The 26,303-nt window shown below is 39.4% G+C and overlaps 1 protein-coding gene across 1 annotated transcript in view; it reads left to right on the top strand.

Annotated features, from left to right (window-relative positions):
* The window catches only part of Aspm (assembly factor for spindle microtubules), a 55,039-nt gene that overhangs the window by 28,493 nt on the left and 243 nt on the right, over positions 1-26,303 (top strand). Inside the window, exons 17-26 of the mRNA XM_016000960.3 lie at positions 376-570; positions 9,379-13,272; positions 14,619-14,785; positions 17,242-17,335; positions 19,991-20,140; positions 20,928-21,119; positions 21,232-21,424; positions 21,541-21,695; positions 22,815-22,991; positions 24,398-24,573. Coding sequence (XP_015856446.1) covers positions 376-570; positions 9,379-13,272; positions 14,619-14,785; positions 17,242-17,335; positions 19,991-20,140; positions 20,928-21,119; positions 21,232-21,424; positions 21,541-21,695; positions 22,815-22,991; positions 24,398-24,573 — 5,393 coding nt within the window. The remainder of the gene's footprint in view (positions 1-375; positions 571-9,378; positions 13,273-14,618; positions 14,786-17,241; positions 17,336-19,990; positions 20,141-20,927; positions 21,120-21,231; positions 21,425-21,540; positions 21,696-22,814; positions 22,992-24,397; positions 24,574-26,303) is intronic.

Here is a 26,303-nt window from a genome sequence, read left to right on the forward strand (position 1 = left end):
TACAATTCAAATGTAACAGAGCACTACTACCTTATACTGAAAGGCATGTTTTGTTTCATGCATGCAGCTCTTTTCCTGTGAGTTCACTGGATCCACATCAGAATCTTATGATTTGTGATAGACGAAACATGTCTGTGAACTTTATTTTAGTTTAATTCTTAGGAATCCTTGTTTCTCTCAAATGCTTGCCTTTTTGACATGCCCCAAAGCATCGGTACCCCCAAGATGAATATAAGAAGCCTAGAGTAGGGAATGGTTTTTCCAGGATAAATTACCAATATGGGTAATGTGTAGAAATATATTGTTTTACAAAGAATAAAATTATAAAGTAATGGTTAGCTCAAATTTGTTTTTCTTTTCTTTTCCTCATTAAAGGAAAGAGATAAAGCTGCTAGAATTATTCAGTCAGTTGTTTGCAATTTTCTAACCAGACGAAGATTGCAAAAAAAGACCAGTGCAGCTCTGGTTATTCAAAGATGTTGGCGAAGAGTCTCAGCACAAAGAAAGTTGCTAATGCTGAAAAATGAAAAACTTGCCAAACTTCAAAGTAAATCAGCATCACTTATTCAGGTATGGTATTTTGGAATTATATTTAAACTTGAAACATTTTCATGCTTTTTTTCTAGCTTAGAAGGACATATGAGATAGAATTTTCATTGACCATATCTCAAGATTCATTTTCAAATACTGCTGTGCTTGGTGTGTCAGGAGGGGATTGGTCCTGGTACCCCATGCGGATACCCAGACCTGGAAGTACATATTTTCATATAACTTCTGTACTTCCTCCTATGTATTTCAAACCATCTAAAGCTTCTTTATAGGAGCCAGTCCGGTGTAAGTGCCGTGTGGATTGTAGCTGTGTGGATTGCTCAGGGAACAGAGACAAGGAGAGTTTCTGCATATTCGGCCAGACACTTGCTCTTTCCCCGGGTTTCCCATCTGTCACTAGTTTCAGTTCAAGGATGTGAAACTCGAGGCCACAAGAGCTGACTGCCCAGTTAACTAAGCACTTGACACCCCCTTGGTGTCTGCTGAACGCTGCTGTATTCAGCATAAAGCTGGCACAGGTGGCCCCTGGCTGTCTTTGTTTTATATCAGAGCTTTGTGATCTTTGACTCTATGAGAAGTGCTGTGTGCCATGCTGTTCTGCTCTCCTTTACTGTGAATCCTGAAAACTTCTCTTTTCTGAGAAAAGTGCACATTTTCCTCTCTAGACGCTTTGGTTTGTCGCAGAATTAGTGCTTATAACTAGTTAATAGACTGCCTATATTCTTTTTCTTTTAGAGACAAAAATGTTCCATACATGAGTATCACTTAATTTTTATAATAAATTCTAACAACATTAGTGAGATATGCTATTTATATTCATCCCTTATAAATGTACCTCTTTTAGAAATTTAAAAGCTTTGATTCTGTCTACTCAAAATGCTAGATGAATTTAATAAATTACCTCTTTTGAATCTTTTTAAAAATGAAATATATGGAAGGTTGCATGCAACAACATTATAGTGGTTTTCCACAAAATGAGTACCTGTGTAATTGCCTCTTTTACCAAGAGACAGAATATGGCTGGCCTCTTAAAAGCTACTTCACAGTCAGTTAGCTTCTCTACCCCAGCCACAATTGATCATTAGCTGTTTTATACTCACCATACCTTTCTCATATGCATCTTTTCAAAGCAATGTAAATTAGTTGTGTCCTTCTTTGAACTCAGATTTATGTAAATTCTTTCACTACTATTAAATTTGTGAGAATTTTCCATGTTGTTGAATATGCTGTGGGCTTAGTTCTCATTCTATTGTAGATGGACATTTGATATTCCAGTTCTGAACTATGGTAATTTAAAGGCTATTTGAATGTGCCTTTTAGTGTGAACACATCTTCATCCTGCTCAGTGAATACCTGGAAGTACAGTGGTGGAGGTGTTTTATTTATTTATTTTTTTTATGGGGGTCTTATTGCATTGTACTTTTAGGAGATATTGAGAGAGACTTGCCAAGGTGCTGTGGAGTATAACACAGCATATAATTTTGCACTAATGTGATACTTGGAAAGTTTCTTAGTAACTTTGATATGTAGTAGCATACAGAGCAGTTTTAATAATTTTATTGATAATTAATTACCTTGGTACTGTTTCAGGCTTTCATGACAATCAGGGTTGAGCTATTCTTATGTTTTTCCTTCAGTATTTTTTCTGTTTCATTGATCCTTTTTGTCTATTTAGTCTTGCTCCATAGCTTCACTTGAATTCTGGACAACTAGTAGCTAGTGCTTCAGGCTTTGTCAGTGACTGGCTGATAATTTCTTTTCATCTGTATCTTGTCTTTATTTTCTTGTAGGTATTTTGCAAAAGCGAATGTATTTTATCATGGGTCCAAATTTTAAATAGGAAGTCATGCAGCATGTAGAATCCTCAGATAGGACAGTAAATCACAAGTCATGAAAAAGAAAGAAAAATTTCCTTTTTGATTGGTTCTTGAATTCTGTTTACAAGCATTTCATTGAGAATTTTTGTATCTATGTTCATGGAGAAGATTGGACTATAAATACATTGGTTTTGATGTGTCTTTATTTGGCTTGGTATAACATTCCTGTTGATTCTTTAAAGTTCTGGTAGCATTACACAGTGAACCCATCTGAACTTGCACTGTTTTTAGTTAAAAGATTAAAAAAATATATTTATTTTATGTGTAAAAGTATATGTTTTCATGTATGGTTATATACCATGTGTGTGCCTAGAGGCCAGAAAAGGAAATCAGATCCCTTGGAACTGAGTTATGGACAACCATGAGCCACCATGTGGGTGCTTGGGACCAAAACCAAGACCTCTGCAACAGTAACAAGTGTTACAACTGCTGAGCATTCTCTCTAGCTTTAAACTTGCTTTCAAAATACTGCTTTGATCTTGTTGCTTGTTATAGATCTGGTTAAATTGTTTATCTGCTATTTTAATTTTCATTGAGTCTAGATGTTCATCCAAATTTTTCCAGTTTATTGGAAAACAGGACTATTTGTGTAATAATTATTTTCTTCTATCACTGCTTCCCTCCCACACCTACCCAGGTTCATGGTTCAGATGGTAAACATGTTTTCATGTATTTATTGGTCATTTCTTCTCTTTTGAGAACCACCAGTTTAGTTAATTTGTTTGTGCACTTCTTGACTGGACAACTTAGAATTTGGCTGTGTCCGTGTTTGAGTTTTTATTCTAGATATTACTTCCTGTCAGGCATCTAGTGGACAGATTATGTCCAGTTCTACAGTTCTTCTTTCTGCTTCTGTCCTTTGCTGTGAAGAAGCTTTTTAAGTAGATGTGGTCCCATTTGGCAATTCTCACTTCTTGAGCACCATCAGATTCAGATCTTACACTAAGGGCTTTATTTGAGTTGTTTCCTATGAGATGAGAGACAAAGGTCTAGATTCACTCTTCTATATGTAGATTTCCAGATTTCCTAGCACCATTCATTAAAGTCATTTCTTTAATGTGTGTTTGGATACCATGGTTGAAAATCTGGTGGCAGCAGGTACACAGGTTTCTATTTCCTCTGTCCTGCTTTTTGATCTATAGGTCTGTTATGTGCAGGCATCCTGCTGGTTTGGGTAGTATAAGCTATTTATTTTTAGTTGACAGATACAATGTTGTGCTAAGCAGGGCTGATAGGACAGGACTTAACTTCCTTAATATAAAAATTCACCAGCATTTTAGCAACAGACTCTAACAGTGATATTGAAACAGCTACAGAGCTGTTTACACTCCTCAGTCTCTTTAGCTTGAGGAGTTTAATAGCAAATATCTGTAAGGGACATAGATTAATAGCAAATAGTAAGGGACATAGATTAAAAGCTTAATATTTGCAAGTTTGAGCAGTGCGTCATTTCAACTGTAGAAACATAATAAATAATACTTTCTAAATAGCTAGTCACTTTTAAAGTCATTTTGCCCAAATAAGCTAGAGTGTACTTGGATATATATTATAATTCCACATCTTGTTATGAAGAAAAACAATATAGTACACATACTCTGGTCTTGAAAGCCCATGTAAGAAAGTAAACTTTAAAGCAAAGAGGTCAACATTATGAATGTTTCTTTAGAGTGTGCTTAGACCAAGCATGGGGCCTTCACAAAGGACCATGCTGTAGGAGCATTGGGCTGGTAATGTTGTCAAGCCAAAAAATTACTTCTTTGACTTTATATACAGTCATCTATATGTCTAATACACAGAGAATTTGTTCTAGGTCCCTGGCATATTCCAAAAATCTGTATATAAACAAGATTGTTATAAAATAGCATGGTATTTTCATTTTCACAACAACCAGTATACTTAGCATCTCTGGACTACCTCCTACAATAACTACTCTTCAAGAGTCATTGGCTTTAATGTCTAGAACATTATGTCAAGAAACGTGGAAAAAACTCTGTTAAGCACATTTTCTTTTTTTTTTTTTTCTTTCTTTTTGGAACATTATAACATTTGGAACATTGTGAACTGCCTGATGTGGGTGTTGGGATCCAAACTCGGGTTGTTGGACCTGGGTGGCTGAGCCCTCTCTCCAGCCCTTAGCATGGTTATTTAATTTTATTTATTTGTTTGTTTGTTTGTTTTTGTTTTTTTAATTAAGAAATTTTTTATTCATTTTACATACCGACCACAGATCCCCCTCTCAACACCCCCCCCCCCAAGTCTCATTCCTCCCAACCCCTCCTCCAAAAAGGTATGGCCTCCCACTCCCACAGGTAGTCAGCAAAGCCTGCCTGGTACATTCAGTTGAGGCAGGTCAAAGCGCCTCCCGCTGCATCAAGGCTGTGCAAGGTGTCCTACCATAGGTAATGGGCTCCAAAAGGCCAGTTCATGCACCAGGGGTAGATCCTATTTCCACTGCCAGGGGCCCCTTAATCAGACCAAGCTACACAACTGTCTTGCTTATGCAGAGGGCCTAGTCCAGGCCCATGAGGGCTCCACAGCTGTTGGTCTAAAGTTCATGAGTTCCCACTGGCTTGGTTTGGTTATATCTGTAAGTTTCACCACCATGGTCTTGATGCCCCTTGCTTGTAGAATCTCTTCTCTTTCTCATCAACTGGACTTTTGGAGCTCGGCCTGACTCTTGGCTGTTACTCTCTGCATCTGCTTCCATCATTTACTGGATGGAGGCTCTGTGATGACAGTTAGGGTATTCACCAATCTGATTACCAGGGTAGACTAGTTCAGGCAGCTTCTCCACTGTTGCTAGTGAGAGGACTGGGGAACCAGACCAGATCCATGACAGGTTTCTTATAGCCCTGCCAGGGATCAGGCCTTAGTTTTGGTTTACTAGAACTGGTTGGAGCTGAGCAAGCAGTTCTCATGAAGATCACAACTCACAGGCAACCAGTCAGCAGGTGCCCCACAGCCTTCTGCTAGCTAAAGATAGCTTTCCATACCCTGCAGCTGGAAGGACCCTAACCACTAGAGCCTCCCACCAATCAGCTCCCAGACTAATCTTTCCTCCACCAATCAGCACCAGATTAATCTCTCCTCCCTGGAATTCCCCTAACTCTGCTTAAGAGGAGCTTTCAATCTCCCTTTGGGGTCGGTATTTGCCACCCCAACATGTTGGAAATAATAAATGTGCTTGCTGATTGCATATGTGACTGATGGTCTTTTTGGGGGTCTTCTCTCGGACACTAACACTAGTAGTCTAAGCTGGTCATCCTTGTGGATTTCTGGGAACTTCCCTAGCACCAGGTTTCTCCTTATCCTCATGATGTCTCCCTCTATCAAGATATCTCTTTCAGTGCTTTCTCACTCCATCCCTGTTCCAGCTTGACCATTCCATTCCCTTATGTTCTCATCCCCCATCCCCTACCCTCCATTGTCCACCCCTCATCCCCAGTTTACTCATGAAGATATCATCTATTTTCCCTTCCCAGGGCAATCCATGCATCCCCCTCTTAGGGTCCTCCTTATCACCTAGCTTCTCAGGAGCTGTAGGTTGTAGTCTGGTTATCCTTTGCTCTACATCTAGTATTCATTTATGAGTAAGTACATACTATATTTGCCCTTATTAGTCTGGGTTACCTCACTCAGGATGATATTTTCTAGTTTCATCCATTTGCCTGCAAATTTCATGATGTCATTGTTTTTCAATTTCATTGAAATTCTGATGGAATTCTGCACTGAAACCAACTGATCCTGGGCTTTTTTGGTTGGGAGACTTTTAATAAATGTTTATATTTCCTTAGGGGTTATAGGTCTATTTACATTGTTTATCTGGTTTTGATTTAATTTTGGAATGTGGTACTTATCCAGAAGATTGTCCATTTCTTTTAGATTTTCCAATTTTGTGGTGTGGTGTACAGGTTTTTGAAGTATGACCTGATGATTCTCTGAATTTCCTTGCTGTCTGTTGTTATGTCTCCCTTTTCATTTCTGATTTTTGTTCATTTGGATGTCCTCTCTTTGTCTTTTGGTTAGTTTGGATAAGAATTTGTCTATCTTGTTGATTTTCTCAAATAACCAACTCTTTGTTTCATTGATTCTTTGTATTGTTCCCGTGTTTCTATTTTATTGATTTCAGCCCTCAATTTGATTATTTCCGGTTGTCTATTCCTCCTGGGTGAGTTTGCTTCTTGTTCTAGAGTTTCAGGTGTGCTGTTAAGTCACTAGTGTAAGATTTCTTTAACTTCTTTTTTTTGTTGTTTGTTTTTTTTAATCTAGGTTTTATTTATTTATTTTATTTTTACTTACCTTTTTTTTTTTTAAAGAGATTTATTTATTTATTATGTATACAACATTCTGCCTCCATGTATGCCTGCAAGCCAGGAGAGGGCACCAGATCTCATTATAGATAGCTGTGAGCCATCATGTGGTTGCTGGGAATTGAACTCAGGACCTCTGGAAGAACAGCCAGTGTTCTTAATCTCTGAGCCATCTCTCCAGCCCTTTCCTTAACTTCTTGTTGTGGGCATTTAATGCTACGAAATTTCCTCTTTGCACTGCTTTCATAGTGTCCTATAAGTTTAGGTATGTTGTACATTCATTTTCATTGAATTCGAGGAAGTCTTTAATTTCTTTCTTTATTTCTTCCTTGACAGGGTGGTGATTCAGTTGAGCATTATTCAATTTCCATGAGATTGTAGGCTTTCTGTAATTTGTGTTGTTGAATTCTAACTTTAAGCCATGGAGTCCAATAAAATACAGAAGGTTATTCCAATTTTTTTGTATCTGTTGAGATTTGCTTTGTGACTGAGTATGTGGTTGATTTTAGAGAAGGTTCCATAGGGTGCTGAGAAGAAGGTATATTCTTTTGTGAAGAGTGTAATGTTATGTAGATATCTATTAAGTCCAGTCATAACATCTATTAGATCCCTTATTTCTCTGTTAAGATTCTGTTTGGCAGACCAGTCTATTGGTGAGAATGGGGCGTTGAAGTCTCCCACTATTAGTGTGTGGGGTTTGAAGTGTGATTTAAGCTTCTGTAATGTATATATATATATATATATATATATATATATATATATATATATATGAACAGTGATTATTAATTCTTGTTATTTTTTTGATGGTAGTGTGTATGTATTTCCCTTCTTTGGGATTTGCTAGTGTGGGATTATCTATTGCCTGCGTTTTTGTGGGTGCATCTAACTTCCTTGGGTTGGAATTTTCCTTCTAGTGCTTTCTGTAGGCCTGGATTTGTGGATAGGTATTGTTTAAATCTGGTTTTGTCTTAGAATATTTTGTGTACCCCATCTATAGTGATTGAAAGTTTTGCTGGGTATAGTAGTCTTGGCTGGCATCCGTGGTCTCTTAGTGTCTGCATAATGTCTGTCCAGGACCCTCTGACTTTCAGAGTATCCATTGAGCAGTCAGGTATTATTCTGATGGATCTGCCTTGGTCTTTATCCTTTACTGCTCTTAATATTTATTCTGTATGTTTAGTGGTTTGATTATTATGTGGCAAGGGGACTTTTGGGGGGGTCTAGTCTATTTGGTGTTCTGTAAGCTTCTTGTACATTCATAGGCATTTCCTTCTTTAGCTTGGGAAAGTTTTCTTCTATGATTTTTTTTGAATATATTTTCTGTACCTTTAAGTTGGTATTATTCTCCTTCTATCCCTATTATTCTTAGGTTTGGCCTTTTCATGATATCCCAGATTTTCGGGACATTTTATGTTATGACTTTTTTGGCTTTAGTGATTTTTTTTTTTTTTGACTGACAAATCTATTTCCTCTATTGTATCCTCCACGCCAGAGATTCTCTCTTCTGTCTCTTGTATTCTGTTGGTTATGCTTGCATCTGTAGTTTCTGCTCATTTACTCAGATTTTCCATTTCCAGCATTCCCTTGGTTTGTGTCTTCTTCATTGCTTCCTTCTATTTCATTTTTAGATCTTGAGCTGTTTCCTTCACCTGTTGAATTGTTTTTTTCTTCTTTTTGGGTTTCTTGGCTTGTTTAATTGATTTATTGATTTCTTCCAATTTTTTGTCTTTTTCTCAATTTCTTCGAGGAAAGTTTTCATTTCCTCTTTAAAGACCTCTATCATCTTCATAAAGTTATTTATAAGGGTGTTTTCTTCTGCTTCTACGTTGTGATGTTTGGGTCTTGCTGTTGAAAAGCCACTAGGTTCTGCTAGGGCAGTACTTGTTCTTATGTTGTTGTTGTATGTATTTTTGCACTGGCATCTACCTATCTCTTCTTCCAATTGATCCAAGAGCCGTATGTATCTCAGAGAGCTGCTCTTGGTGCACTCCGTGCTGGCTGTGTCTGTGTTTCAGGGGGCCACTCTCAGTCCAACAGGGAGTCGTGGTCCAATCAGAGTTGGTGGATTCTGTGTCTCAGGGGGCTGCTCTTTGTCTTATCAGAGTTCTTGGTCCTCTTAGTCTAATCAGAGCCGGGGGATTCTTTGTTTCAGGGAGCCACTGAGATCGCAGGGGGATGGATGGGTTTGGGGCAGGAAGTGGGTCTTGTAGATTGCAGGGTCTGGTCCAATGAGGGGTGTTGGTAGGGATGCCTGCCTACAAGAGTCTTCCCTGCTGGTCTGCACCTGGGTCAGCGATGGGTGGGGGGAAGGGGGCACGATTGTGTCCTCAGGGTCTGGGTCCTAGAGACGACTTTTGGGATGGGAGAGGAGACACTCACCTCTTGGTCCAGTCAGAGCTGGAGGATTCTGTGTCTCAGGGAGCCTCTGAGGCCGCAGGGGGATGGGTGGGTTTGGGGCAGGGAGTGGGTCTTGTATATTGTAGCATCTGGTCCATGGGTTGTTGGTGGGGATGCCTCTTGGTCCAATCGGAGCTGGCCACATGGTTATTTTAAAGCAGAATGCTAGAAAAATGAGCATTTTTGAGTGGTAGGTTCAGAAAGCTATGTCTATGTTACTTCATTTCCTTTCTTACCTTTCTCAGGCTTATTGGAGAAGATACTCCACTAGAAAACAGTTTGTGAAGTTGAAATACTACTCAGTCATCCTTCAGTCTAGGATAAGAATGAAAATTGCCCTTACATCTTACAAACGATATCTTTGGGCCACAGTTACTATTCAGAGGCGTTGGCATGCTTGTTTAAGAAGAAAACAGGATCAACAGCGATTTGAAATGCTGAAATCTTCAGCCCTTGTAATCCAGTTCATGTTCAGAAGGTGGAAGCGACGCAGGCTGCAGCTCCAGACTAGAGCTGCAGTAACGCTGCAGCGAGCTTTTAGAGAATGGCATCTCAGGAAACAAGGCAGAGAAAAATCCGCTGTGGTGATACAGTCCTGGTATAGAAGACACAGGGAAGTGCAGAAATATATGTATATTAGGTCTTGTGTTGTAGCCATCCAGAGAAGATTTCGGTGCTTTCAAGCCCAGAAGTTGTATAAGAGAAGGAAAGCTGCTGTCCTGACTCTCCAGAAGCACTACAGGGCGTATCAGAAGGGGAGGCTAGCACGCACTGACTATCTGCGGAAACAAGCTGCCGCCATTCGGTTGCAGGCTGCGTTCAGGGGGATGAAGGCTCGCAATTCACACAGGCGCATGCGAGCTGCCTGTGTTCTCCAGTCCTATTGGAGAATGAGACAGGAAAGACTTCGATTTTTAAACCTTAAAAAGACTGTTATCAGATTGCAAGCACACATAAGGAAACATCAACAATTACAGAAATACAAGAATATAAAGAAAGCAGCTATTATAATTCAAACTCGTTTCCGAGCTTCCATCTCAGCCAGGAAGGTTCTAGCATCTTATCAGAAAACACGGTCTTCAGTCATCATTCTACAGTCTGCATATCGAGGGATGCAAGCCAGGAAAATGTTTAGTCATACTTTAACATCTGTTATAAAGATTCAGTCATCTTATCGGGCTTATATATCAAGAAAGAAATTTCAGAGCTTCAGAAAGGCCGCAATAAAGCTGCAGTCAGTTGTCAGGATGAAACAAACACGTAAGCGGTATTTGCGTTTAAGAGCAGCTGCACTATTTATCCAGCAGTGGTACCGTTCCCAAAAAACGGCTGCACAAAAGAGAAAAGAGTACACGCAGGTGCGAGAATCCTGTATCAGATTGCAAGCATGTTTTAGAGGATGCCTCGTCCGAAAGCAGATGAGGGTGCAAAGCCGAGCTGCCATTTCTCTGCAGTCTTACTTCAGGATGAGGAAAATGAGGCAGCGGTACCTGAAGATGTGCAAGGCAGCTGTTGTCATTCAGCATTCCTACCGGGCCTACAAGGCACAAGTCAGTCAAAGGAAGACGTTCTTGCAGGTCAAAGCAGCAGCTGTTTGTTTGCAGGCAGCTTTCAGAGGCTACAAAGTCCGCCAGATAGTCAAGCGGCAGTCTACAGCTGCTGTTACAGTGCAGAGGGTTTTTAGAGGCTACAGGCAGAGGAGGAAATTCCAAAGCATGCTTCAGTCTGCGCTGAAGATTCAGAGATGGTACAGGGCACACAAGATTGCTTATGACGTGAGGACACAATTCCTCAGGACAAGAGCGGCTGCAGTCTCTCTCCAGTCTGCCTGCCGTGGCTGGAGAGTTCGGCAGCAGCTCATTAGGGAACATCAGGCTGCGGTGAAGATCCAGTCCACTTTTAGAATGGTCCTGGCCCAGAAACGGTTTCAGTTCTTAAGAACAGCAGCAATAGTCATCCAGCAGCATGTCAGGGCCTGGGCTGCAGGAAAGAGGCAGCGCTTGGAGTTTGTTGAACTCCGTCGTGCAGTTCTGGTGTTGCAGGCTACATGGAAAGGAAAGACACTAAGAAGACAGATTGCCCGGCAGCACAGATGCGCTGCCCTCATACAGTCATATTACAGAATGCACGTTCAACGAAGGAAGTGGAGGGTCATGAAAACAGCTGCTCTTCAGATCCAAGCGTACTACAGGGCTTACAAAGTTGGAAAAGAACAGCGCTGTTTATATTTGGAAACAAAAGCAGCTATAGTAACTTTGCAGTCAGCTTACCGTGGCATGAAAGTGAGAAAACGAATAACTGAATGCAACAGAGCAGCAGTCACTATACAGTCTAAATTTAGAGCTTACAGAACCCAAAAGAAATACACAAACTATAGAACTGCAGCTATTGTAATTCAGAGATGGTATCGGAATATTAAAATTGCAGCCCAGCAACATCAGGAGTATCTTAACTTCAAGAAAGCAGCCATTAAAATTCAAGCTGTTTATAGAGGTGTTAGAGTCAGAAGACATATTCAACACATGCACGTGGCAGCCACATGTATTAAAGCCATGTTTAAGATGCATCAGTCGAGAGTAAGATACCACAGGATGAGAACAGCAGCTGTTGTAATTCAAGGGAGATACAGAGCGTATCGTCTAGGCAAAACTCAGCGTGAGAAATACCTGGCAACTCTGCAGGCTATTAGAACTCTTCAGGCAGCTGTTAGAGGAGCAAGGGTTAGGCAGACTGTGAGAAGGATGCAGATCGCAGCAACACTCATTCAGTCGTGCTTTAGAAGATACAGACAGCAAACATATTTTCATAGGTTAAGGGAGGTGACAAAAATGGTCCAGCGGAGATACCGAGCGATGAAAGAAGGAAGCATTCAGTTTCAGAGATACCATAGACTGAGACATTCTGTAATACTCATTCAGGCTGCCTTTAGGGGACTGAAAGCTAGGAGACATCTGAAAGCCATGCACGTAGCTGCCACACTCATTCAGAGGAGATATCGAACTCTACTGGTGAGAAGAAGATTCCTCTCTCTCAGGAAAACTGCTGTTTGGATTCAGAGACAATACCGTGCAAATCTTCACACCAGGTATCACCGGCAGTTTCTGTTGGAAAAGGCAGTTACTAAGATCCAGTCATCATACAAAGGATGGGTGGTGAGGAAAAGGATGCAGAAGATGCACAGGGCTGCCACTGTGATCCAGGCCACCTTCAGAATGCATAGAGCCTGTGTGAGGTACCGGGGTTTGAAGCAGGCCTCAGCTGTGATCCAGAAGCAATACCGAGCACACAGAGCTGCAAAACTGCAGAGGCAGCTTTTCGTCAGACAGAGACATGCTGCTGTGATCCTTCAGGCTGCCTTTAGGGGCATGAAAGCCAGAAATCAGTTGAAGACTATGCATTCTTCTGCGGCCCTTATTCAGAGTCAATTCAGAGCTTTAGTAGTCAGGAGGAGATTCACTGCTCTCAGGAAAGCTGCTATATTTGTTCAGAGGAGATACCGAGCCACCATTTACACCAAGCATGAACTGCACCAGTTCCTGCAGTTACGGAAGGCAGCCCTTACAATACAGTCCTCTTATCGAAGACTGGTGGTAAAAAGGAAGTTACAAGAAATGCACAGGGCTGCAGTTCTCATCCAGGCTACTTTTAGAATGCACAGAGCGTATGTTCGATTTCACACTTGGAAACGTGCCTCGATCATAATTCAGCAGCATTACCGAACATACAGAACTATGAAACTACAAAGAGAAAAACTTAATGGACTTATTGGACAGTGGGATTCTGCTGCGGCCATTCAAGCTGCACATAAAGGAATGAAAGCGAGCCAGCTTTTAAAAGAAAAACACCATGCTGCTGTCATAATACAAAGCACATTCAGGATGCACAGGCAGCGCTGTTTCTACCAGAAACTTCAGTGGGCGGCAAAAGTAATACAAGAAAAATACAGAGCAAATAAACACAGACAGCAAGCTCTTCTGCTCAGTGCATGTAAGGAAGAAACAACTCCTAATCAGATACATTCTCAGGATTTAAACACTACAAAACAAGTTCAGCACCAGCATGAGGCTGCCGTGATTATACAGAAGCATTTTAGAGCCTTTAAAGCAAGGAAGCAGGTGGAGTCTGAAAGAGGCTTCCAGGTAAGTAAACGTGCCGCATAAGCACCTGGGTGCCACACTAGAATCACTCTGCCAAGTGCATGTGCTAACGCTGTTGATTGAGCAAAGAAATACATTTTTTGTTGTGGTGGTATAGCGTTATTATAGATCAGGCTTGAAAGGAAAGAAAATGTTACCAGTTCAGCACACATTCCCTTCATGGCCACAGGGATCAGATGCAAGGGTTTGAGATGATGATGAGCTCAGTGTGGAGCACCAGACTGTAGTGTCTCACAGGTGTCCCAGGCAGATATCTACTAAGGCAGTTCACTGTGTCTGGAGGTCAGAAGAGCAGTGGATTTTTTTTAGTTTGATTTGTACATTTTTATCACATACTGATAATCGAACCTGTGGAAGGATGTCTAGGAAATAGAGCGCCTAACACTTTGATCTGGAGAACATAAGAATTTTAAGAGATTGAGCCAAGTCTACATGAGCCTAAGAAACAAAGAAGAAAACTAAGAACTTGGTATCAACAAGCCAGGGATTAGGGGAGAATAGGAAGTGTGATCAAATTCCAGATGCTGTGAATCAGTGGGTGTTTTAGTTTTTAGTTAGGACCACATCAGCTACATGACAGCAAAGCCGAACTAATCTCGTGAAAAGTCAACTGAATTATATTTTATACAATAGAAGGCTTGGGAGCTATTTCATTTCACAGGATATTTGTAAATATTAACTATGATAGTCCTACCATTTGAACTGTAGATCAACAAGTATTCAATTTCTCTGGTCCATAATTTCTGTATTTTGTTACTATAAAGATTAATCATTTTTTAAATTTTTAATTGAGTAAGTTATATGTATCATTATCACAAAGTTGCCAGAATAAGAAAATCTGGCTGTCCTTTCAAAATTCTGCTGCAGGCAGATCATAGAATCACAAATGAAAGTGAAGAGGGAGCTGTTGCTCTTTCTCTGCAGAAAGTAGAGTTTATCTTATTTCTGTTCTTCTGGGTGTATTGAGGACAGTGAGTGTCTATCTGGCTTTAACAAATCACACATAGCTTACAGTTTTAAACTTCCTCTTAGGCTGTGCTGAAGTGGACTGGCAGCCAGCCACACAGTGTGTATGACCAAGTGTATGCTGCACATACAATATTATAATAGCCACTGCCGTCAAAATGTTCACTGTGTGTCTGTCTAATAAAGAGGCAGAATCCAACGTGACTTTTACAATTAACTTTTTGTTTCCATTAATTGCATATTAACTGTTTTTATATATGCAATTACTATAATATTAATATAATATTAATTGCATAATATTTTACTGGTTTGCAGTCTTAGACCAATACTGTATCCTTATTGTATTTATGTGCTTGATATAGGCTGTATGGAGGAAGTATAAAGCTAAGAAATACTTATCCAAAGTGGAAGCTGCCTGCAGGATTCAAGCTTGGTACAGGTGTAGGAGAGCACGCAAGAGATACCTAGCTTTATTAAAAGCTGCTAAAATTATTCAAGGATACTTCTGTGCCAAGCTGGAGAGAATGAGGTAATGTATTACAACTCTATGGAAGTGTTAGTATCTAGGTAAAGTAACACTGCTTATTTTCTTTTAAATAAATTTAAATTGCTATCTCCCATTTATATATTTTTTTAAAATTGTGTATATGTGTGTTTTTGCACAAAATATATCTTTTGAACTTAATTTTTTCATGTAAAATATAACTTTGATAATATAATTTAGTAAAACGTATGTATGTTCAAATCTAGAGGGATGAATGTAAGAACAGAAGATTGGAAAGTGAGTGAACTGGTCCAGTATTGATTTCTACTTCCTTTGTTGTTTTAGCCACTGTGGTAGAATATTATTTTAAGGTGTATTACTTTTGTTTATGCTCTGGAACCCTTGTTTAATGATGCAAAGATGTGTTACATTTGTTTGATTAAATAAAATTAAACTGTGGTCAGGAGGCTGTGTCAGCAACTAGCTGATAGGAAGTGGTGGGGGGAACCAGGTGGAGAAGGGCTTTTAAGTGGGGCCTGGGAGAAGGACGCCTGGCTTTTTGGGAGACTCGAGCAAGGAGAAGGAGGTGAGGGACTTGCTATTCAGCCTCTGAGCAAGCAGAATTCCACCCCAACCTTTGAATCTTGAGTTCTTTAGAGGGACAGAGATTTAGATAAGCTCCCTTGTAGCTTTGAAAGAGTGGGTTCCTGGGGAACAGAATCCCCTCAGGCTGCAGCCCTTGCAGCCAAACTGCTGCTGGTAGCAGCAAGGACAAGTTGTAGTTTTCCTTAGTTATGACAGAAAATAAGTTAGGTGTAAAACTTTGGATTATTTTCTCTGAATATGCTAACCACAAATGGACAGAATATTGTAAATATAATTCTTACTTGATAACTGTTTTTGTTGTGTATAGTTTTGCTATGTTAAAATTAAAACCTTTTTATTTAGAGAAAAGGGAATTGTTGTAGAATATTATTTTAAGATGTGTTATATTGTTTATGCTGTGTAATATTTGTTTAATGATGCAAAGATGTGTTGCATTCTTTTATGTTGCATTTGTTTAACTCTGTGAAGCTGTGTTACTGTGTCTGTCTAAAACACCTGATAGTCTAATAAAGAGCTGAATGGCCAATGGGGAGGCAGGAGAAAGGATAGGCGGGGCTGGCAGGCAGAGAAAATATATAGAGGGAGAAATCTGGGGAAAAAAGGAGAGGAGAATCTCAGGGGCCAGCCACCTAGCCAGCCATGGAGTAAGAGTGAAGCTAGATTTACAGAAGAGAAAGGTAAAAGCTCAGAGGCAAAAGGTAGACAGGATAATTTAAGAAAGCTGGCAAGAAACAACGCAAGCTAAGGCCAGGCATTTATAATTAAGAATAAGCCTCTGTGAGTGGTTTATTTGGGAGCTGGGTGGTGGGCCCCCCAAATATTAAAGACTTTTGAAAAATCAAAAAAACAAGCCACTGGCAAAAAATTGTTAATTTGTGTGAGAGTGATAGGGAGAGACAGGTTATCACTGTCCACTTGTTTTTTGAGGCAGGGTCTTTCACTGAACTCACCGATTAGCTAGAGTGAGTACCCAGCAACCTCTGGCTCTGCTTGTCTTCACATCTCAGTGCTAGGGTTACAGGCATGCTCAGCTTTGTCTGCGTGCCCAGGATCTGAATTCAGGTCCTCATGCCTGCACAGCAGACACTTTACTGGTTGAGCAATCTGGGTTTTGTTTTTATAATACGATATATTATTTTCTATCTCTTTATCCTTAATGATGAAGAGCCTGACTATCAGCCTGTCTGTACAGAATTTTTTTCTATTTCTACTTAATTTCAAAAATGTTCATAAAATTTTACTAGATAGCCTTTATTTTTTTTTTTATGCCATAGTGTAAGAATTTTTCTTTATCCAGAATTGATGAGCCACTGCATCAGTAATTGCCTAAAATTTACTAAAAGGGACCTCCAGAGTTTGAGGAACTCCTTGACCTATACTGCTGGGGGAAATTGGTTAATATGTAGGTGATGTTTACTGTCAGTATTAAGGTGTATGCTTGTATTTTCTGTTCCAAAATGGTGAGCTTTTCTCTCCGCCTTTCAAAGAATCATGGTGGTCAGAAAAGCTAGTCATTCTTTTACTCAGTATCAAGTTCATGTCATGGAGGTAATCTTTCTTTTCCAATAGTGTCCCTTTCTCCTTTGATCAGTCTATTTCAGTCACCACCTCCTTCATGCAGGAATTCTTCTAATTCCCAATAAGACTTTTGAAAAATGTACAGAACTCTGTGTCCTACTAGATTTCAGAGTTTATATTTTATACAATAGAAGATTGTTCATTGCAAAACTGGCTCTTATTGTATGTGTAAAAATCTGACTGCTGGAGGTGAAGTACAAGATACACGTTTGCATTTTACATCACTGCTTTTCTTATGTTTTCTTTCTCCTCAGTACTGTGGGGCAACACTGACTAGATTAAACAGATTTAACGTTGCTTTCTAATCTCCTTTTCAGGTTCTTGAAGATGAAAGCATCAGCAATTATAATTCAGAGGAAATGGAGAGCTATACTCTTTGCAAGACTAGCTCGTGAGGAGTTGATTTTAAAAGTAAGTGTAAATAAAAGTCAACTCATCTACACAGACCCACATCAAGAAATAAAGCATAAAGAATCTTAAAGGTTGAACTGTGCATTTGTTTTGCACACATCTGTTTTAGTCCATTAAAATTATGCTCACTCATTACAATATGATTTTTGCCAGTATGTTATTTATAAGTGTGTGTGTGTGTGTGTGTGTGTGTGTGTGTGTGTGTGTGTGTGTGTGTGTGTTAAATAATGTATTCTCAAACTTGAAATTTTCATGGTTACACTGAAAGTATGTTTCGAGAAAGAACAGAAATAAATTTTGTATAGTATAAGTCAAATATTTTGTAACATGCTTTCTAAGCCGTAGTTGATCTGTTTAAAGTATTTAACAGAGTTTTAGAGTAACTGTAATGCCCATGATCGGTTAGTAAATATAACTTTTAAAATTGCTATGTATCAAAATTAGTTTTTGCATACATGATTTATATTCATATAATATTCATTCTAGCTACATAACAATTGCTTTTACTCTATCAACAATATATTCCAGGCAGACAAGGATAATAAACTTATATGGTAATTGCTATTGCTATGATCATGTTAAATTCTAGAAATTGTTTAGAGTTCTAACTTGCCTGTGACTGATTTGTGGGTATGGGAAAAGTGGATTCTAGCTTAAGTGGATTCTAATCATACAGTTTTAATTGTGTGAACTTATTTCTGAAGATATTATATAATTGTGCAATCTAAGGAAGGCAGTTGACAAGCTGCGTAGTTCTTTTTTTAATATTTACTTAAATTCCGTGTAGGTGTGTGTACCTAGTGTATATATGTACACTGCATGCATGCAGGAGTAGTAGAGGTCACAAACATGTTGGATCCCTTGAAACTGGAGTTGTAGGAGGTTGTAAGCCACCATGTCGGTGCTGGGAGTCAAACCCAGGTCCTCTGGCAGAGCAAGCGCTCTTAACCACTGAGCCTTCTCTCCACCCTGCCTTGCAGCTCTTAAAGCTACAAAGAGCTTTTTCTGTGATTAATTTCTAATGACTACTGTGCATTTCCCATTATAGCTTGTGCTTTCATCCAGTGGGTTTGTCTTGTAATAATGTTCTTCTCTCCCTCCACTCACACACAGTGGATGGAGGGGAAAGAGCACCTGATAGCTGTTGATCCTACCTTGCACCTTCCTTTTCTGCTGTAGATCTGTGTGGTTTTAGAAATAGTATTTTTATCACTTTCCCATGTCCAGGAAATAGGGCATTTTCAAACTATGAAAGTAAGGAATATTATGAGTATAGCACCTCACTTTACAGTGAGAAATCCCAGAACTTCTAACATGTTGAAAATCTTATTCCTGCCTATTAATGTTACTTGCACTTTTTTTTTCTTTATGAAGTCATCGACCTGCCTGTTTGATTTGATACAAGTCCATTTGAGAGGTTATAAGGGGGGGGGGCAGTCCCCTCTACAGCAGGGAGCCGTTGCTTTGATCATACAGAGACATAGGAGCCAGGGTGTCTGGGAAGTGTGAAAGGATGGAATATACCAAATTCAAAAGTGTACACTTATTTTATAAGCATTGGTGTGTGGCCAGTTAGTAAGGAAAAGAGTAAGTATTTTAGAGCACAATTAAAGTATTTGATGTTAAGTGGTGATAAATTTCGGATTTTGGAGAACACTGTCAAAATTAATATAATTATTAACTCAATTCAACTTGCACAGCCATCTAACAAGGTCATTGGTTGTCATAGATTTTGTTGTTGTTCCATGATCTTATTTCTTCCCGCAGATGGTCACATCAAAGATATAAAATGGATTTTTAAAAACTGTTAATGCACTAACACCTAACAAAAGAACTGCCAAGAGTGTGTGGGCTTTGTGTGTGTGTGTGTGTGTGTGTGTGTGTGTGTGTGTGTGTGTGTGAGTGTGTGAGAGAGAGAGAGAGAGAGAGAGAGAGAGAGAGAGAGAGAGAGAGAGAGAGAGAGACTGATTTTCACACAAGTAGCCTTTTGCCTCTCTCCAGCAACTCTAAGAACCATTCCTGTGATAGACACATCGACACCAAGGAATCTTTTCTTTTAGGAAGGCCATGACATTGGGGCTAAGAATATGTGAGCCCTTGCATAGAAAAGAACTAATTAGAGTTGCAGTTGAAAGGGAGAAATCTTGTATTCATTCGATCTAAGTTAGCCGTCGACAGTCAAAGGTCCCGGTAGGAGCCTTTACAAGAGCCTCCCTTGTACTTGTGCTCCATTATCTGATGCTGGAGAAATGAAATTTGTCAGCGTTCACATCTCGGGATCTTAGCATCTCTGCTTGGAATGCTGTAATCTTTACGAACCTGATACCTGCCTCTCCCTGAGTACTACAGACAGATTGGCCTTAAATACTGTCTTTCAGTAAGCTTGTTAACCTAAAAGCTGTTTTTCTTTAGTAAAGGGCCCCAAATTCTGCATTTGTATCTTGTTATATAAGCTATTATATTAGAACTATTGTATAGTAAAGAATTATAATTACTTTGAATTAAAATGAAAGTGACTCTTAACAGTTAATACATTGTTTATATAATTTTATATACTTAGACAAAAATACTTTTTATCTATGTATTTTCTGCTTTAAATTACTTTAATGTATTTTGCCTAATTTTCTATTGAAATTTTTTTTATCTGTGCTTTAGGTTTCAGAAGAGAAAGCCAAAATTCGACTTCTCCACTTTACAGCGGCTGCATACTGTCACATGTGTGCTGTTCGAATCCAGCGAGCATATAGAATCCACGTGGCTGTGAGGAATGCTAAGAAGCACATTCATTCAGTCATCTCTATTCAGGTTAGCTTGCCCTCTGCATTCAAACAAAAGATAGTATTTTTTGTTACTCATTTTTCAATGTACTCACATAAGGTCACAGAATATTTAGGCTGTTAAATTGTACAGGATGAGTTAAGGGTTAGAAGCTGGCTGATGTTTTGGGGGCCAGTGACCATCCACTGATATAATTGTACTCATCCACATCCCCACTCTGTGGTACTTGTTTCTCTCAGCCTTGTCCAACAGTGGCCTCAGAAGACATTCTGATTTTGCCACTCGAATGAATGGGGATGGGATTATGTCTTTGTTTTGATTTACTGTCATTTCTAGTTTTTTCCATATTTATTAGTCATGTAAATTCTTACCTGAGTATTGTTTACTATTTAAAATATTTTAATGTACTTAGCCTATTTTTCTAGTTGATACCATATTGTAATTTATAGAGGAGAATTTTCCTTTTGTATACACTGATATATATTTATATATAAAATATCGGGGTAGAAAACAACTTGCAAAATGTGGCAGAGTTTGATAGAACCCATATACATTGTAAACTGTGCCCACATGTATCCAACAAGAGCTAGAAAGATTTGCTCCCAGTGGAGTAGGAAAATGATGCCACAAGGAGGATGATGGGTCAAAAGGTATATCAATATTCCTTTCATATTTTTATATATGAATGTATATATTCATACATATATATGCATACATTTATGAACATACATGCATAGAAATTATGTGTGTGTGTATTTACTCAACTTACTCACATACATTCTGAAATAAAAGTGAAAAACCATGTTTTCAATAGAGATGGTTTCGAAGAAGATTGCAACAAAAGAGGTTTATTGAACAGTATCATGAGATCATAAAAACTGACCGTGAAGCCCAAGAACGTCGGCACCGGCAGAACAGGGCTGCATCAGTGATACAGAAGGCGGTGCGCCGCTTTCTCCTGTGCAGAAGACAGGAAAAAATCAATAGCAGTGCCGCCAGAATTCAGGTAAGGTGACGTCTAGTTTTTAGCCCAAGATTATAATCTGAGTTGCAGCTTCAGTTCAAATGTAGGTTCCAAACGTGGCCGCTGTCATCTTTAAGTGACTCTGTTTGTTAAGGCGCTGTGGAGAGGCTACTCTTGGAGGAAGAAAAACGATCGCACAGAAATCAGAGCTATCCGACTGAGCCTGCGAGCCGTCAACAGGAACGTGGAGGAGGAGAACAAGCTGTACAGAAGAACTGCGCGTGCGCTGCACCACCTGCTGACGTACAAGCACTTGTCTGCCATCCTGGATGCTTTGAAGCACCTGGGTGAGTTCACTGTAGCAGTGCCGTGTTTACCTAAGAATGTGAAATAATACCGTGTTTCCTAAAATTGTGTTTTGTCCCTGTGAATCGCCCTATTTGTTTATTTGTTTTTCTCTCAGAGGTCGTGACCAGATTATCTCCCCTTTGCTGTGAGAACATGGCTGAAAGTGGAGCGATTTCTACGATCTTTGTTGTGATCCGAAGTTGTAATCGAAGTGTCCCTTGTATGGAAGTTGTTGGGTATGCTGTTCAAGTGTTGCTGAATGTAGCAAAGGTAGCTTTCTGTTTTAATAATAAAATATTCATTGTCAAGAAATATGACCCTGCAAATTAAACTCTGCTCATTATTAGATCAGGCTTCTTTCTTAAAATTCATTTGTGTTCAAGAGTCTTCCTAGGGCTAGGAAAAAAGTTTAATCTGTTAATATAGGTGTATATGGAAATACTAGTTTTTATATGATTAAATTTATTGTGCTCATAACATATGATTACCATTTACTGTCTACATGCTAGTGGTTTACGAGTTAGTTTTTTATAACTCTCTAAAGTAGTTCCTGCTCCGTTTCACAGAGAAGATAGAGAAATAGGACTTAACTCCAGTTACACGTGGCCAGGCAGTAGGAGGGAAGACTTCCTCCTTGGCCCATCTCCTGATCCACCCTCCTGTGTTGATGAGAGCAGGCTCCATGCCAGAGTCTGGATTTTAGTTCCGCGTCTGTGTGTTGTTGCAGCTTATGTAGAGCCTCTGCTTCATGCTTTGCACCTGTGAAGTGAGTGCCGGCACAGGACCGCCCTGGGTGTAACTGAGAAGACAGTCATTGCGACAGGCGCTTCTTCCAAGAGAGCACAGTGTCAGCTAGTGATGGCCTGTTATTTTAGTGTTGTGAAATTTCGATGTGAATCTAATGACATGGTTAGACAAATGGGCCATTCAAAAATGTTTTCTAGACTCAGTGTTAAAATTACCATTTTATTTTATAGCATTTTCTTCTTCTCAAATAAATACTCGGATAGCTAACTGGATCTTCTCTTTACTCTCATCTTACCCTATGGTCATCATGGAAAGTTTCCTTGTGAGAGTCTTAAACAATAATCTTTAAAAGCTTCTTTTTCTGCTTCAAGATATTCTCTCTCTCTCTCTCTCTCTCTCTCTCTCTCTCTCTCTCTCAACTTGGGCTCTGGTTCACTTTAAAACTATAAAAATGGGTGGGGTAAAATGATTAAGATGGGAATGTGTGTATGATACGGGATCAGAACTAATGAAATGTCATCATTAAATCTCTTTCACTTGCTGCAGATGCTCCATACATTTGGCTCTAACTTTATTTTGTGGTTAGCCTGTTTAAAGGCATGTGCTCCTTGTAAGTTTTAACTTGGTTCTGGTCTATTTAAGTATGAGAAGACCACCTCAGCAGTTTATGATGCTGAGAACTGTGTGGACACGCTGCTGGAGCTTTTGCAAGTGTACCGAGAGAAGCCTGGTGATAAAGTTGCCGAGAAGAGTGCGAGCATTTTCACGAGAACTTGCTGTTTATTAGCTGTGCTGTTGAAGACGGAGCATTGCGCTTCTGTGAGTAGTGATCATTGCCTTCCTCCTAGATTTTTAATGTCTTTGACTTGTATATTTTCTTTAGTTATCACACAAATGTAGAGCTTTATGTGTATTCAAACCTGTTTTATTTGATGATAAAAATGAATTCACACAGACATTTTTCTCATCATAAAGAACCTGACTCCGGGGCTGGAAAAATGGTTCATTAGTAGAGCACATGCTTAGTATGCACATGGACCTAAAGTTCACTTTAAAAAAAGGGAAAGCTAAACTCTGAAAGTAAAATTTATTGCATTCATGTAAGCAACTCAATGGGAAGAACAACACATCCCAGCATGTTAGGGACCAGGTCTGTGTATCTGTCCTAACCCTTTCCTGCTGCTGTTCCCATGTTTAAATGTCCAGCTTTTTAGTGCTGAGACCACTGAGCATCCAATTATAGCTGTTGACACGGAATAACCATAGCTTGTACCTGTATTATGGCTTTTTTTTCTGAGTAGATTGAGAAGCACTTTAATATTTTATAACAGAGAATATTTTCAGTGTGAGTTTTGCTGTGGTTTTAGTTTTAGCTTTGGTATATGTTTTGTTTTGAGACAGAATCTTACTTACGTAGCCCTGGCTGGTCTAGAACTGACTGTAGACAGGCTTGTGTCACCAAGCTCAGTTCTCCCACGCAGCTTCTATGTCATTCTAGCTGCTGATAGAGAATGAATTTGGGAGAGCATGTGTGGATAAAGGAAACTTCAGGAAGGAAGGAAGTACAGACGGAAGTGTGACTCCAATTAGTGTTAACCAATAAAAACCCAGAGTCAGATATCAGGGTGAAAGCTGAAACATCAGAGAAGTAGAGCAGCAGCCACTGGACACTTCTCAGACCCAATGGGCAAGTTCCTATCTCTACCAGTCCTCCGACTGAATGGCTGACGAGATCCTATCTCCACCTGCCTAGTGCTGGAATTAAAGGTGTGAGCCACCACCACCTAGCTCTGTTTCTCTTTTAGACTGATTCAATCTCCTGTAGCCCAGGGTTTCCTTGAACTCCTGATCTTCCTGTTTCCTCTCCCCAAGTGCTGGGACTAAAGGAGTATGGCACCCCTGCCTGGCCTCTATGGTTAACTGGTGGCTAGTTCTGCCCTCTGATCTCCAGGCAAGCTTTGTCAGAACACAAACAAAATAGTATATAACAGCAGATGTGCCAGCATCATCTGGATTTGTGTCAGTGACAGGAAGAGGTTCTTTTTGGGAAAATTTACAAGACTTGGTATCTGGACATGATGGGTGGATTGACTAAAGTCTTTCCTTCTGCATTGCTCCTGATTCTTAGAAGCAGAAAAACATAGTATTGATCCTTGATGATTTCCTATAGAGAGAAATTTAATTCTTACTAGTTTTTAACAAGTGTTAATTGTCTCTTTTTTTAGGATGTACAAAACAGATCGAAAGTTATTGATCGTATTTATCGCCTCTACAAATTTACAGTTCCTAAGCATAAAGTGAATTCAAATACAGAAGGGTTATTTGATAAGCAGAAGCAGAATTCCTGTATAGGCTTTCCTTTTATACCAGAAAGATCTGTGAAGACCAGAATAGTTTCGAGGTAAGTGGTTAAATGGGGTCTGCAGTTCCATGTATGATGGATTCATTTAATAAGTATTTACATTTTGAACAGGAGGAGAACACTGGGTCAGTGAAGATCTAAGTACATAATAAATCATTTTGCCTAGTTACTCAAAAAATGCCCTGTATTAAGTAGCTAAAAAAGCATGCTAGGAAGTTGGTTATAATTGTCACTTGTTTTTTATATTAAAGTAAAAATGCATTATGTATCAGTTGTCAAAAGTCCCTCTTGGCCAAAATGTCAACCTCCACTCTTCCTGTAATTACCCCAACTTTCTAAATTTCTTCTTCTAGATAAGATCTTTGTAAGCTTTGTATTAGGTTTTGTGGAATGCTGTAATGAATTACCAGGAGCTTGGTGGGTTTAAGCAGTTATCACTGGTATATAATGTTCATATTGAGTTCCTGAAAGATGAAAAGTAAAGAAAAAGTTGGAAATTATGACAGAATGCGAAGCATTCAAATCATGGAATTTGTTTTGGACAAGCCTGAGAACCATTGACACAGAAGCTAAATGTCAATAAGCCATTAGAAAACCAGCTCTGTGGTTGAGCGGGAGAGCCAAGGTAGCATTAGGAATCAAAGTATCATTAGTTTCAGGGTCTCTTTAGCATGGCCAGATGAAGGTGACCCTGGGTTAGAATCATGTTCCCTTTTGTCACTGAGATTGTTCCATTGTCTGTGTGTGCCACATTTGTTCTTCTTATCTGTGTCCAGATTCTCTAATTACTAAACAGGAAAGAACAATAAAATAGGAGGGATTTCTTCAAGAGGATATGTGTCTCCTCCTCCCCCATTTTTGCAGTCACTGACGTGTGTGATTATAAACTCAAATTCAGAAGTGCCTGAGAGGGTACTGAGACATCTGAAAATAAGCAAGGAATAAAGTAGTCATCATTGTGGAAAGAAGCAGTACGCTAGGAAATTTCAGATGCCCCTTTGAAACATGGGCTTGACCCAAGATGCAACCCATATTGTAGTTTTCGTTACTAGTATTCATCTGTGTAGGAATGAAAAAGCAGACATTTTTATGCACTTTCAAACCCAGTTGGATTTTTCAGATGAATGTTATAAGGGGAGAAATAAAGTTGATAGCATTTTCAAACTAGATTATTGACATACCTATGCTAATAAAGGGTGCTGGCACTATATCTTTACTAACTATGCTTAAGGTTGAAGGAATTGGAGATCCTGGTGAGGTGGGAAATTTGGTTTAGAGGCTTCACTAAAGCATATGGCGTGATGGAAGTCAGAAGTGGGGTTTGTACAATGGAAGTCTAAGTTGAGACTAAGGCTCAGTGACTGTGCAGTTTCTATGAAGACAAAGTATAGTTTGTGCCTGTGAGAAAGGACAGTTGAATGGTTAAGGAAGTACAGAAAGAAAGTATACAAGGGGTGGCGGGGTGAATAACATGGCTCAGGCTGTTGGCTCTTTAATCATATATGGATGCTGATGTTACTAAGAATAAGGGCAAGACCTCAGAAAAGACTTAACCAGTTTCGCCAAGAATATCACCTTGAGAGTTTAATAGGTGAACCGAAAAGGCATTGGTGGAGACAAACAGCATAAAGCTGCAAAGAGGCCAGCATCAATTTTTAGAAATAATACACAAATAGTAATAAGCTATGATGGGAAGCTCTCCCACATCTTAAAGGTAACTCTTTTTTTAACAGAAACACTTCATTAATGCCTTTTTTTTTCCCCTTAAA

The sequence above is a fragment of the Peromyscus maniculatus genome, chromosome 11 (genome assembly GCF_049852395.1).
Source record: "Peromyscus maniculatus bairdii isolate BWxNUB_F1_BW_parent chromosome 11, HU_Pman_BW_mat_3.1, whole genome shotgun sequence".
In the NCBI taxonomy this organism is placed as follows: Eukaryota; Metazoa; Chordata; class Mammalia; order Rodentia; family Cricetidae; genus Peromyscus; species Peromyscus maniculatus.